Consider the following 13,383-nt stretch of genomic DNA (forward strand, 5'->3'; position numbering starts at 1 on the left):
GCATAATTAATCTACCGGAATCTTGCGAAATGAGACCCATAACATTAGCCTACCTTTGTGTCTGACTGTATACTATACATACTACAATTTGGCTTTTGGATCTTATTCATTGTGCAGTGTTTTGTGTTAGCTTTTGACACTTGCAGTAAAAAGCCAGCGGATGGCACTCTCACCCTTTATCCTCCAAAAATTGCCGACTTCCTGTTGGTGACATCACATTCTCATTCCCTATTGTCTTTACGAAATAGTTTGACATTTTAACAAATATGTTTATTCACTTTCTTACCAAGAGTAAGATATGTTGTTAGATGTTAATTAGTGAGCTTTAGACGTGCTGGTGGGCAGATTTTGTTACCTTCGGACAAAGCCAGACTAGCTGTTTCCTCAACTTCCTGTCTTTGTGCTAAGCTAAGCTAACTGTACAGATATGTGAGTGGTATCAATCTTCTTCAAATTAGTGTATTTCCAAAATTGTCAAACTATTCCTTTAATGACATGAAGCAAAAACATAAACTCATGAGTAGTTTTATACTAGAAGAAAAAGTCTCAAGTCATCATTAAAATCCTCCTACTTTCTGACCTGAGTTGGGCTGTTTGTTCTTGCCAGGCCGCGCTGACTCCTGGCCATCTTCTGACTGAACTTCCAGCAAATAGGAGCTACGGGCCTCACGGTCAAACACGGCTTCTGTGTAGATGACCCCAAGTGTTGGGTCTATGCGGAACAAATGGTGGTCGCCACTGCTGTCACTCAGCAGAGAGTAAGTGATCTGTGGAGCACAGGGAATTTGAAAATAAAGCCACAGTATTCTTTCAAGCAATAACCCTCAGAAATAGCAGCAATTAAAGGCTTTGTAGCTGAAAATGTCAGGAGGTCTCTATCATATTCCCAGTCTGTCTTCTCATTACAGGCAAAATTAGATCGATACTCTGTATCCCACCTATAGCCTACGGTCACAGTCAATCACTCACCTGCGATGGCACAGTTCCCAAAAGCACCTCGACAACTCTGGAACAAAAGCTTACAGAATACTCCTAACATAACATGGATGGTTTAGCTAGGGAAAAACAGTCTATGGGTGGTTGAAAATCTCTTCATTAAATTGTATTGTGACTGCACAACAAGTAGATAACCACAAACCTCTCCATTAAGACCCAGGTCTTTGTCATGGGCCGACACTTGGAGAACCGAAGTCCCAATCTGTGCTCCTTCTGTTACCGAGGCCTCGTAGATGGAGGAGGTGAAAAATGGCACGTTGTCATTGACATCTTCGGAGAGGAGAGAGATTTAGTAGCGAATTGATAATGTGTTCATTTCCAGATAGTAATTAGGCAATAAATTCTCTAGCATCCAAAGCTGTAGCCCCTGTGACTGCACACATTAAAGATTTACAGGTTTGATTTTCTGAAGAAGAAAAACATGAGTGCAACACTGTTTATTGCAGCTGCTGACTTGGATCAGTCTCGATGTTGGACTTCTTCACCCGCAGATGAACTCAACACTATACTTAACAGCTAAAATCAAATGATTCTTTGGCTATATGTTTGTCAAACCTCAGACAAATAAATCAGTTTTGTGTTTGACATAGTTTGCAAATTATATACAGATTATTATATATATTTTTTACTTAGTATTGTCATCTTATTATACATGTATCTTTACTTTTTCTACCCGTTGAAACTGTAATTATATGACATTTTGACACATAATGACAACGTTTGACAATATAATTACCCAGCAGTTAATTATCATGCGCTACACTTAATTATATCCTATAAATAAATATAATACAACTGACCTGTAATATTGACATAAACTGTAGTGAAAGCTGCAAGAGGCACCGCGGCCACGTTCTGTGCTCGAACCCGGAGAGAGAAGACAGGTGTGGTCTCGTAGTCCAGCGGCTCGGACACCAGGATGGACGCAGAGCCGTCTTCGCGGTTGGGGGAGAGGTAGAAACGAACTGGCATGTTGGTTTCAGGGACCATTCCATCCTCCAGGTTATAGGTCACCCTCGGGTCACCCAGCTGAGAGGTCGCCTTGATTGTCTGAACGGGAGGAGAAGTTAGATCATGAATTTGCTTGGCTGATGCAAAACAATCTGAAAACAACACTGAGCTGAGCAAATGGTCAAAAAGCTCTTAGTCCACTCCTTGCATGAAATTAGTAAATCAGTTTTCTAGTTTAAGCCCATGTGGCTGACTGACTCAACCCGTATGATGTCATAGATGGACATTCACATCCTGGTAAACTCTCTTGCTTTAAAGGATTAGTTCAACATTTTGAGTAAATATGCATATATGCTTTCTTGGCGAAAGTGAGATGAGAAGATCGATACTAGTCCATGAGATGCCAGGAGATAGTTAGCTTAGCTTAGCATAAAGACTCGAAGCATGGGGAAACACCTAGCTCTGACAAAATGTAACAAAAAATCTGCCTACCATCTACGGAGACTCTAGTTGTTGCCTGGTAATCAAGGTTATGACAAGAAATAGTTGACGCTACACTGTTTCCTTTGCTTCTGTGCCAAAGGAAATATAAAGGTAATTGTTCATTTAAAAAGTTAATTAAAAAGTGTCCATTAGTAAACTCTAGGGCAGTGGTTCCCAACCTATTTTCCTTGAAGCCCCCGTTCCTTCTATCTAAGAAAAGCTGACTCCCTCCCAGCCATATTTTCTGATGTCATCACCCAAAAAAAATACAAATCCTTGAACAAAATCCTCAATTTGAATAAAGATTCAATGTATTAATTGAGTTAGTCTTTTTTTTATTTAATCAACATTCTTTAATGAATAGAACTCGCCAGTGCGTGCCTCCCTTTGTGTGCGGCAAGCAGGAGAGCAAACAGTTGTGATGTTGTTGATATGTTTTTTGAATTTTGGAAATTATTACATCTATCTTTTTTCAATACATTTTGACTTTTGGACTTTACAACGCTCTGCAATTATTAAAAATGACTGGACAAGTCGTGCAAGTCAGAAACAATCACAGCCGCAACTGGAATCTAATTTTACAAATAGTAAAATACTAATAATATTAGTGTAGCCAGATCTTTATCTGCTACTGTGCAGAAATACTGGTTTAAACAGATGTGGCCTACTAGTAGTTTTATATAGACTTTTGTATAAATTATCCAGTAAGAGTGTTATTATGATTTTAGTTCGACATTTGCAAATCTAATTTTGACAACCTCAGAGCAGAAAAATTCTTGTACACCCCCTGTGATCTTAGGCGCCCCCCCCCCCTCCCTCCCCTGAGGGGGGCCTGGAAGAAGGCCTATTGAAAGAGGCTGGGACACCCGTCTTGAGCTATGGGGTATGACACATGCGCAGTGTAACTGAAGATGCGTTTGTGCGTTACTATTGGCTCAAACTATTGGCGATTGCAGATCAGATCTTACTGCGCACTGTTGTACCCCAAAGATATGACGCGCTGATGACGCGTGACATCTCCTCTTTTCAACCCCAGGTTGGGAACCACTGCGTTAGAGGAGCAAGTAGGCGTTTGTTTTTCATTTTGGACAGAGCCAGGCTAGCTGTTTCCCACAGCTTCCAGTCTTTATACTAGGTATACTAATCGTCTCTTGGCTCTAGCATCATATTTAATACTCAACTGCTTTGAGCTGCCAACCCACCAAAAGAAGGTTATTATTCTGGGCTTAAATGAATAGTTTTACATTTTGGGAAATGTGCATATTCACTTTCTTGCCGAGAGTTTAAGACACCATGATCATGTCTGTGTGGCTCAGTAGAGCTAGAGCTGGGAGGCGATTAGCTTAGCTTAGCATAGAAACAGGGGGAAACAGCTAGTCTGGCAAAACAAACCAGACACAACGTGTTCATTAGTGAGCTCTAGAGCTGCTGGTAGGCATATTCTTAAAGTTTGGACAGAGAGAGGCCAGGTGTTTCTCCCAGCTTCTAGTCTTTATGCTGAGTTGAGCTAACCGGCCGCAGGCTACAGCTCCATAATTAACGCCCAGACATGAGAGTGGTATCAATCCTCTCATCCAAGTGTTGACAAGAGAGCAAATAAGTGTATTTCCTAAAATGTTGAACTATTCACTTAACAAGGATTCTCTTTGAGGTAGATCAGGTATAGTATATAGTTAATTAGAACTAGTCAGACTGCAGTTGTGGTTTGTAGTCTTAAAGAAGCACAGGTTATGTCAAATATTGATTACAATTATTGTGATTGTGCGTGATTGATCATGTGAGTAACGAACATATCGTCTATCCCTGAAATAACCTCTTATCTCGAAAGTGAATCGCCATATGAAGACCTTGGAAAAAAAGGTATTTTTGTGCTCTCCAGATTGACAGCTGTATATTTTTCACATAAAAAGAGATGTTTGTATGGATTTAACAAGCTTGGAGCCTTGGAACTTGCTTAGCACATGCGATCCGATGTCAGCTTTCTCCTACAGCATCAAACTAAAACACGTTTACAGGTTCTTCAGCATGCTGACAAGCTTTCAGCGGTGTATTTTGAGCACAAAGAGAACACGGCGTCTGAATAACGCTCAGACTGTGCACTAATCCAGGGGAGTTAGCAAACAAACATTCAGCCAATTCAATTACAGCAACTCGAAATGGCAAGGGGATAGAGAAACCAACTCCACAACATATGTGCTAATATATACAGTGTATCTTCAATCAAAGTTACACGTACCACTATTGGCGTGTCCCTGGCGGCGTTTTCAGGGATGACGACACTGTAGCTCTCCTTCTCCCACTGCGGAGGCTGGTTCTTCACATTGGTGATGGTGACCGCCAGCTCCACAGAAGTGTTTTGGTTCCCCCCGTCTGTGGCAATGATGTCCCGAGTGATGTAGGTTCTCTGTAACAGTTCAGTCACTAAAATGATCATCATGGTATTTAGAGCTGAAACGATTAGCTGATTAACACGGACAGAAAATTAATGAGCAGCTATTTGATGAACTATCAAATGAGCTCTAACTTCAGTACGATTAATAAAACTGACCGACCAAAACATAAACTCATCTCCTATGCCAACACACCAAGATGTGTAAAATATACAGCCTATTTAAATGCCTGATGTGTAGTGAAATAAAGTGAAGTTATAAAATCCACCAATAACTCTTAAAGGACCAGTGTGTAACAATTAGGGGAATCTATTGGCAGAAATAGAATATAATGTTGTGATAAGTATGTTTTCTTTAGTGTATAAATTACCTGAAAACAAGAGTTGTGGTTTCGTTACTTTAGCATGAGCCGTTTACATCTACATAGGGAGCGGGTCCCGGTCGTGTCTGGAAGGTTACCCGCAAGTTGGGGAAATTCTCACGAGATGGTTAAGGTTAGGCATTGATCTCAAATAATTAAGGTTAGGATAAGTCAATGGGGAGCGACTCTCGCGAGAGTTTTTGCAGATTCCAGATAAGATTTCGCAATTTGCTAACTTTCTAGACACAACCACGGGTCCCCTCTCCGCAGAGTCCGTCATGTTGCACCGCCATGTTTCAACAGTAGCTCAGAATGGACAAACCAAACACTGTTAACTTTTCCTGCTTGGGCTGGAGTCGATAACGTTACTCGCTTCTGTCGCCACCGCCACTCTCTCTCTCTCTCTCTCTCTCTCTCTTGCTTCACCATTCACTTCCCACGTACACACACACATTCTAAGCACTCTACTCTTACAAGAATTGGCTCTAGAGAGGGCCATTCGCGTTTTCGCGCCGGCCACCCTAGCAATCCTACACGCTTGGCACACGAGAGAGGTTGTGATCTGCAAACTCATCGATAGATACTACTAGGGGTGTAAGAAAATATCGAAAATATTGATTTATGTGATATTATGTTTTGTGATACTGTATCGATCTCAAAAACACAGAATTGATTTTTAATGAATAGTTTACATGCAACGATTAACTCAGTCAATACTTTATTTAAATTGCAAAGAGATGCGTCCTCTCAGTGTTTGTGTCCTCTCAAAGTAGTGCTATGATGTTAATGTTACAGGGACTGTGATACATGCAAATGCAGATCCCACTGTTCTGATTGCATAAAAAAGTAATTGTTTTTACTCAAATTTTATGCATATGGTGGCGTGTTCTTTATACTATGACATATTTCCTAAAATTAGATTTTTAAAAAATGCAATATGTTGCCTTGCTTACAGTATCGCAATGTTTTGCATTATATTGAATCATAACCCCTGTATCGTGATACGTATCGTATCGCCACATTCTTGCCAATACACAGCCCTAATAGATACCGTCAGATCCTACACGCTGTTCCGTTAAATCAGCTTGCTATTATCTGAGTCTCATGGCTGTGTCTTCAGTTTGCTCTGTGGCAGTGAGCCGGTGGAAACTGGCCAGTGAAAGCAGATAAAGACCTCTAGACCTCTCTGCTATGTGAATACATGTGCAGCCGATGCTCAGAGTGATCAGCTCATGATCCACATACGGGCAGTATTGACTTCAAGCTCCTGTCTGTACTTGTTGCATGAACTCCATTGAGGAAATCATTTAATTAGGTTAAGAACAACAGAGGCAGCAGCGTGAGCCTTACAAAAAATGTATTAAGCTATAATTCAGGTTGCACAAAAGCACCTCTACTTTTGTAATTGTGCTATAATTGAACCGCTAGGAAATAAGGGAGTAAATTTGGCTGAGGAACTGTATTTCATCAAAGTGGACACTGCAGGGAAAGCTAAACATTTCCTTAAGAGGTCATTAGAGTATTTTATTCTGTTTATCTAAATTAGACAATGGGTAACATCAACATTACGCTCGCACTAGAGTGAAGAAAAAAATCCACTAAAGGGCCTTTTTTTTGCCCACACGAGGAAATTTCATTGTAACCATTCACGGTAAAAGATAATGCAAGTCATAGTTACACCACTTTGTTAATGAAAAATTGCTCAAATAAGAATTCAGTTGGTGAGATGTAATGTTTCAGCCGTCAGCTGCATTATTCTATCAACGCAACTGGACTCTATTATTGTGCTGCAGATAAAAAAGAAACATCACTTAACTATAGAAATTCCATTTTCTATTTCTGGGACAATCCAATTAGTAATTGTGAACAAGTACAGCTCCTTTTCCAAAGACTGATGCCAGAGAACAGTCATCTGTGATGTCCAACATGGACCCAGCAGTTGCTGCTGCTTTTACAATACACAAATGACTGACTGACTTTGTGGTAACATCCAACCAAGGCTTAAAATTAAATTTGCAGTAATAAGTGTCAGATCTGAACCAGAAAATGTCCATAAAATATTCTAGATACGGTCACAGCAACCTTTTCCATCCGCTCCACTTAATTCTCAGTGGAGCTGTAGCGTACAGTATGTCGAGGGCTGTACTGTCTTAGGACATGAGAATAATCGCTGTTGTTCAACACCCTGTCTCCTTCATGCTACACTGAAGTGAATTGGGAGCCGTGCTGCACGCTTTACTGTGGTGCGAAAATATAGCCTTAATACTTATTCACTGTAATCAGAAACTGTAAAGACCAAATCAAAATAGAACAAGTTAACATTTAATGAAGTGCTTTTACAATCTTAGTTACAGCGAAAAAAGATTGCGGGATGATTCAAATGGCTTCTGAAATCACTTTTAAATATGCAACAGCTTTGTTCAGCGAGGTTTTGGGCTGAACACTTTCAATTTTGCATGAAGTCAGCGGCAAGATTTCCAGAGACTTCTAACACCGCAGCGCTAAAAAGCATGTTAAATAATAAAAGGCTGAGGCTCTATAGTGCTAGAGCAAGTTTCTAGCCAAAAAAACAACTCTTACATTTGAATAAGTGAAAGAGGAAAACAGGAAGAAGAGCGCGAAAATGTAAAAGAAATGTGTTACATCACTGGGAGCGACACGGTAAAACACTTGCAGCGCATCAATTAGTTGACAAACATCAGTCAGTAAAGGGCAGCGCGCTAATCTTTAGAGCTAGTTTTCATGTTGAAATCAATCATTTATATACCTTTTATAAAGAACTGTGAAGGTGATCGTGCTTTTTAAGTTATAACACATGCATTATCTTCCAGCCTCCAAATTGTGTCAGTTAATAGCCTCAAAATATATGAAGCTGCTGCATGCTGTCAGTCTCCTTATCAAAGCCTCAGATGATAAACTAAAATGAAAAAGCCTTGAATCTCTTATATCAAAGCCAGAGTATTTAAGATGGACCACAAGTCTTGGTTTGTAATATTTAGCTTCTTAAAAAACCTGTGCAAAACACAACATGTCTTTTTTTTTTTGACAGCTACTGCTACAGGTTAGAGGAGTTTTATGCACATTTAAAGGATAGTGGTTTGTAACAGTGCAACAGAAATATCTGTAGTCATCAAACATAACCACAAGAATCCCAAGCTGTTAAAATCTATTTTTAATATTTTGTTTAGCCTGGATTAGTCTCCCTCCATCTTCTTCCTCTGTGGTCTTTCCACATGCATCACTTCTGGGAGTACACATAGCCCAGATTGGGAGCAGCAGACAGAGGCACTTTGAGGTGGCTTATTCATTAACTTTGTTGACACAGACCCACGGGCCACCATGTGATACACACTGTGTGTGTGTGTGTGTGTGTGTTTGTGTGTGTGTGCTGGCTGACAGAGAGCCTGCTAATAACTTCTGACTGACCTGTGATATTGGCTGGTTAACGTAGACCCATCCAGTGACAGGGTTGACCCGCAGGTACTCAGGCTGCTCCAGGGACATGAAGTAAGTGATAGCTGCATTAGTTCCAAAGTCGTCATCGTGAGCTGCCACGCGGAGGAAACTGGTGCCGACCAAAGTGTCTTCTCTCAGAAAGTCTACAGGGGATAGGAATAATGTATGTGCACTCAGTTTGCTGGTCAAAGAGGAGGAACTCGTGAGGCTGATGGCAAAGGACGGTGAAGGTCAAGCATGAGGGGTGTTATGGACATGGTGAATATGCAAAACTGATTTAGGTTATTACCAAGGTTTTTTTCATGTCCATTTCCAATTTTCACACAGAGATGCAATTCATTAAGCAGGGGAATGACTATGGTTTTTCATTTCTTCCCAAAATGAAACCTAATATAGAGGCATATTTACTGCATCTACACTCTATAACACTTCCTCAATTAAATCAAATTACTAAATTAAAGGTGCAATGTGTAAGATCTGGCCACAATTTTGGTTTAAAACATTAAAAAAATGAGTCAACATTATCAACAGAATGTGAAGAGGTTGCAGGTTTGACAAGGGCTGTCAAAGTTAACGCGATATTAGTAATAATAACACTAATTTGTTTTAACGCCACTAATTCCTTTAACGCATAAAAGCAACTTGCGATTTTTAATGAACCTTTTAAAAATCTGACGGGCAGCTGATCTTTCTGAGGTTTTAGTGGGCTCAGTTTTAGAGCTAGGGTGAAGATACTGGCATCATATAAAACTAGTAAGCCTTAGGAATGGTACCAACCATGTCATACAAAGGAAATCTAAATAACGCTGCAAACCTATGCTAAAGTTTGGTGGGGAAAAACTGTCATGGCCATTTTCAGAGGGGTCCCTTGACCACTGACCGCAAGATATGTGAATTAAAATGGGTTCTATGGGTACCCACAAGTCTCCTCTTGTCAGACATGCCCACTTCATGGTAATCACATGCAGTTTTGAGCATTTTTTTTTTTTGCATATGTGTAAATGCAGTAGCTGTGAGGGTTTCTGGATAATATTTGCCATTGTTTGGTGTCGTTAATTGTTTTCCAATAATAAATATATACCTACATTTGCATAAAGCAAGCATATTTGCCCATGTTGATAAGAGTATTAAACGCTTGATAAATCTCCATTTAAGGTACATTTTGAACAGACAACAAATGTGTGATTAATGTGTGATTAATTTGCGATTAAATATTTGAATGGATTGACAGCCCTAGTGTTGTCGTTATGTCAAAGACGTCTATGTATTCTGTTGCAGAGATATCTACTGAAATGTGCATGCTAGCCAGCTAGCCCCGGCCCGTCCTGTCTTGTACTACCAAGTGCACCTCGAGAGGCAATAGTGAGTCACTGTAGCGTCCAGTCGGCCCTCAATCCAACATGGGAGGACGAAGAAGTAGAGCTGCCTCGAGGGCTCGTCAATCCCATTGAAGGTATCGGGTATGTGTACGCTTTGATAGTTTGTTGATTGGATTAATTCCAAAGTCGCAAAACGAGAAAAACGGCTCATTTCGTACCTCCACACCATCAGGAGACTACTGTAACGGCGGGCGGTTAGCTGTAGCAACTAGCATTCAGCCAGCGCAAACCCCAGCGCCGGGAGTGACAGCGGGCTGTTTCCCGGGCTGCCGCATGCTCTGCTCACGGCGAAGTAGTCTCCCGGAGTTGCCGCAAGAGTCGTTTTCTCGTTTTCTCGTTTTACGCCACTTTGGATTTAATCCAATAAACAAACTATCAAAACGTACCTGCACCGGTTAGTGGAACAGTAAACACAAAGATGGCTACTGTGAACTATAGGCCGACGCCACGTGTATTATAAGATAGCAGTGTCATTTTGACCGGCTCTCAGAGTTTCAGCACTTTGTTCAAATTATGCGTATTCTTACCTTGCTGTTAGTTAGAAGTTGGCTTTTTTTTTTTTATAACTGATGACTGTAAATTTAGATTAGACCCAGTAGCAGAGGTGAAATGCTGCCCCCACGTATGTGGCCACGTCTTACACATTGCACCTTTAATGTAAAAAAGGAGCATAAAAGCCCGAAACCACTCTTCCTCAGCATTTCTCAGGTCCTAGTTATGCTCCAGCTTTAAAAATACAGTTTTGCATTACAGTTGTACCAGCATGTATAATTTTTTTCATCACTTACACTCATAGCGCAAATTCTCAAACTTGGGGCTGTTATCATTCTGGTCCAGTATTTGGACAGTGAGCTGACAGATGCCGATGAGCGGCTCCTCCGCCCAATCAGTGGCCGTTACTGTAATTGAATACTCTCTCTGCCGCTCCCTGTCAAATCGCCGGGCTGTCACAATCACTCCTGTGAATACAGAACAAACACCCCATCAAACATACACACATGAATACATATATATTCATCCAGCCCTTCAGAAATTCTCCAATTCACCCATCAATGCATGCATCCATCCATCCATCAATTTATCTCGCCATCCATGCGTCAATCTATCCATCTCACCATCCGCTCATAAATCAAGAAAACAAGTAAACAATTATATATTTATTTTTGAGTAAGTCGAGCATCCCTTTCGCGTGCGGCGACTTTGTTGTTAAATAAAGAGAAAAGAACAGAAGCCTGAAAGAAAATGACAGAATAACATGTTGACGCCATGTGTTAGGACTTCAAAACAGCTTTCCCTTCATTATGTAGAGTCATTTTTATCACACCAAGCTTCGCCAGATTAAATGAAATGATGTTCGACAGATATTTGACTCATTCTTGAGAACAGCAACTTGAATTATGTGAACATTTCCTCTCCTCTCAGATCACAGCTCAACAGTAATGTTGAATTAAAGATGTCAATTAACATTAAAATGCAGCACAGTCTATATAGTATCTACAATAAACCCAGTGCTCTAATTGAGACCTATTTCAGCCGAGACAATCCGTGACCGCTCTACCTGTGTCTGGATGAATTCTGAAGGCCGGCATGGCGCTGTCTCTGTGCATTAAGCCATATTTGACTTTTCCATTTGCTCCCTCATCTGCATCCACCGCATGCACTTGCAACACAAAAGTCCCCGTTGGCTGGTTCTCCAGCACTGAAGCCTGCTCACGATATTGCTGGCACTGGAGTTAGAGAGAGGGGGGGGGGAGAGACAGAAGGAGAGACACACAAATACAAGAAGCAGTTTTCATATATGAGAATAGATAGTGAGTATATGTTACATTAATGAGAATACAGGGATACAGGGATCAAAGGAAATAAACTCTAAAGTAGAAGGTCACTTTGCACACATGGGGAGGTACTGTGCATGAAAGACAATATAGACGTTATAGATATAATAGCCCACATCTAAGGAAATAAAAACACTTGAGCTGATTTCTTTTGAAGAGCCAGCAGTGAACAGCTTTGTCTAAACCAGGAATTCAATCCATTCCCCCAAATGAACATATGCCCCAGATAAAGAGCTGCTCTCTGGAGTCTCTCTTTTTTGAAATCACGAATAAATGCTAGCTACCCTTTCAAGAGAATGACCATGAAAAAAGAAAAACAATAAGCAAGGAGGAGCTTGAGCGAAACAGAGGGAGGGAGATGAATCAAAGGATGTGAGCGAGCGATATAAAGAAGAATAATGCAAGGGTTCGTGGGACGGGGTGGCACACACAGTACGGCCTGTAGGTAGCTGTTCATAAAAAAATCACATAATATCAAACATAAGGTCATTCTGGCCCAGATGGTTCTGAGGCGTAACTTGATATTTAAAACACATCAAGTTGCCAAGACTTCCAGCCCACCCGAAAGACCTCAGGAGCTCCGGCCCCGCACGAGCATGTCTTCTGCCGAAGTTCAAGTCATCCCTAATTAAGGGGGAAGTTAATTAAACAGGTATAGTATATTGTGATGATATAGCATTTTTTTTTTTCATAAATTAATTGAAATCCCAATGGAGCGCCTAAAGATAGTGTGGGTGTGCAGGCTAATCAGAACTCCTGGGAAAACAGAGCGGAGAGAGAGGGAGGCCAGGGAGATGAGAACGCCAGAGCACAAAATAAAAGCTGGAGAGTGGGATGAGGCGAGGGAGGAAGGAGTGATAGGCAGAGGAATAACTGAAGTGCACCAAGAGGATGAGACAGACAGGCGGATGAGAGAAAAATGGAACAATATTGTGGAGGCACAGTCTTTGAATTGAGGCAAAACAACTGACTGTCAGCTATTAAGAAGGGCTTCAGGTTGACAGCGACAATAACAATAACAACAACAAAAATAATGCTTTAAAGGAATCGTTCAACATTTAGGAAAAAATAATGCTTATTTTGTCACCTTTAGACAGAGCCAAGCTTGCTGCTTCCTTCTGTTTCCAGTCTTTAGGTTAAAGCTAAGCTGCTGGCGATAGTTTCATATTTATCGTACAGAAATGAGAGTGGTATAAATCTGTTCATCTAACTATCGGCAGGAAAGCAAATAAGTGTATTTCCAAAATAAATATTCCCTTGAAAACTAACTTCATTAAAGGGAAAATTCTGGTCGTTTTTCAACTTTTGTCCCATTCTCATTATTGTGGCCATTCTGACCAATGGCTTAGGCTAACTTTATATTCATCACCTGAGTTGATGATTTATGAGAATAAGACCCAGGTTAAAAGGATAGTTTGGGTGAATTGAAGTGGGGTTATATGAGGTTCTTATCCATAGTCAGTGTATTACCTTCAGTGGAAAGGCCCACCTAAAGAAAATCAATACCAGTTTAAGTGTACGCTATATTTAGA

At 40.7% G+C, this 13,383-nt stretch overlaps 1 protein-coding gene across 3 annotated transcripts in view; it reads right to left on the reverse strand.

The window, feature by feature from the left end:
- Window positions 1–13,383, reverse strand: part of LOC119486218 (neural-cadherin-like) — a 110,381-nt gene that overhangs the window by 37,448 nt on the left and 59,550 nt on the right. For all 3 annotated transcript variants that reach the window (XM_037766143.1, XM_037766141.1, XM_037766142.1), the window contains 7 exons: window positions 11,575–11,743; window positions 10,805–10,975; window positions 8,608–8,780; window positions 4,667–4,834; window positions 1,797–2,046; window positions 1,139–1,266; window positions 581–767 (listed from right to left, as the gene is read on the reverse strand). In XM_037766143.1, coding sequence (XP_037622071.1) covers window positions 581–767; window positions 1,139–1,266; window positions 1,797–2,046; window positions 4,667–4,834; window positions 8,608–8,780; window positions 10,805–10,975; window positions 11,575–11,743 — 1,246 coding nt within the window. The remainder of the gene's footprint in view (window positions 1–580; window positions 768–1,138; window positions 1,267–1,796; window positions 2,047–4,666; window positions 4,835–8,607; window positions 8,781–10,804; window positions 10,976–11,574; window positions 11,744–13,383) is intronic.

The sequence above is a fragment of the Sebastes umbrosus genome, chromosome 4 (genome assembly GCF_015220745.1).
Source record: "Sebastes umbrosus isolate fSebUmb1 chromosome 4, fSebUmb1.pri, whole genome shotgun sequence".
NCBI classification, from domain to species: Eukaryota; Metazoa; Chordata; class Actinopteri; order Perciformes; family Sebastidae; genus Sebastes; species Sebastes umbrosus.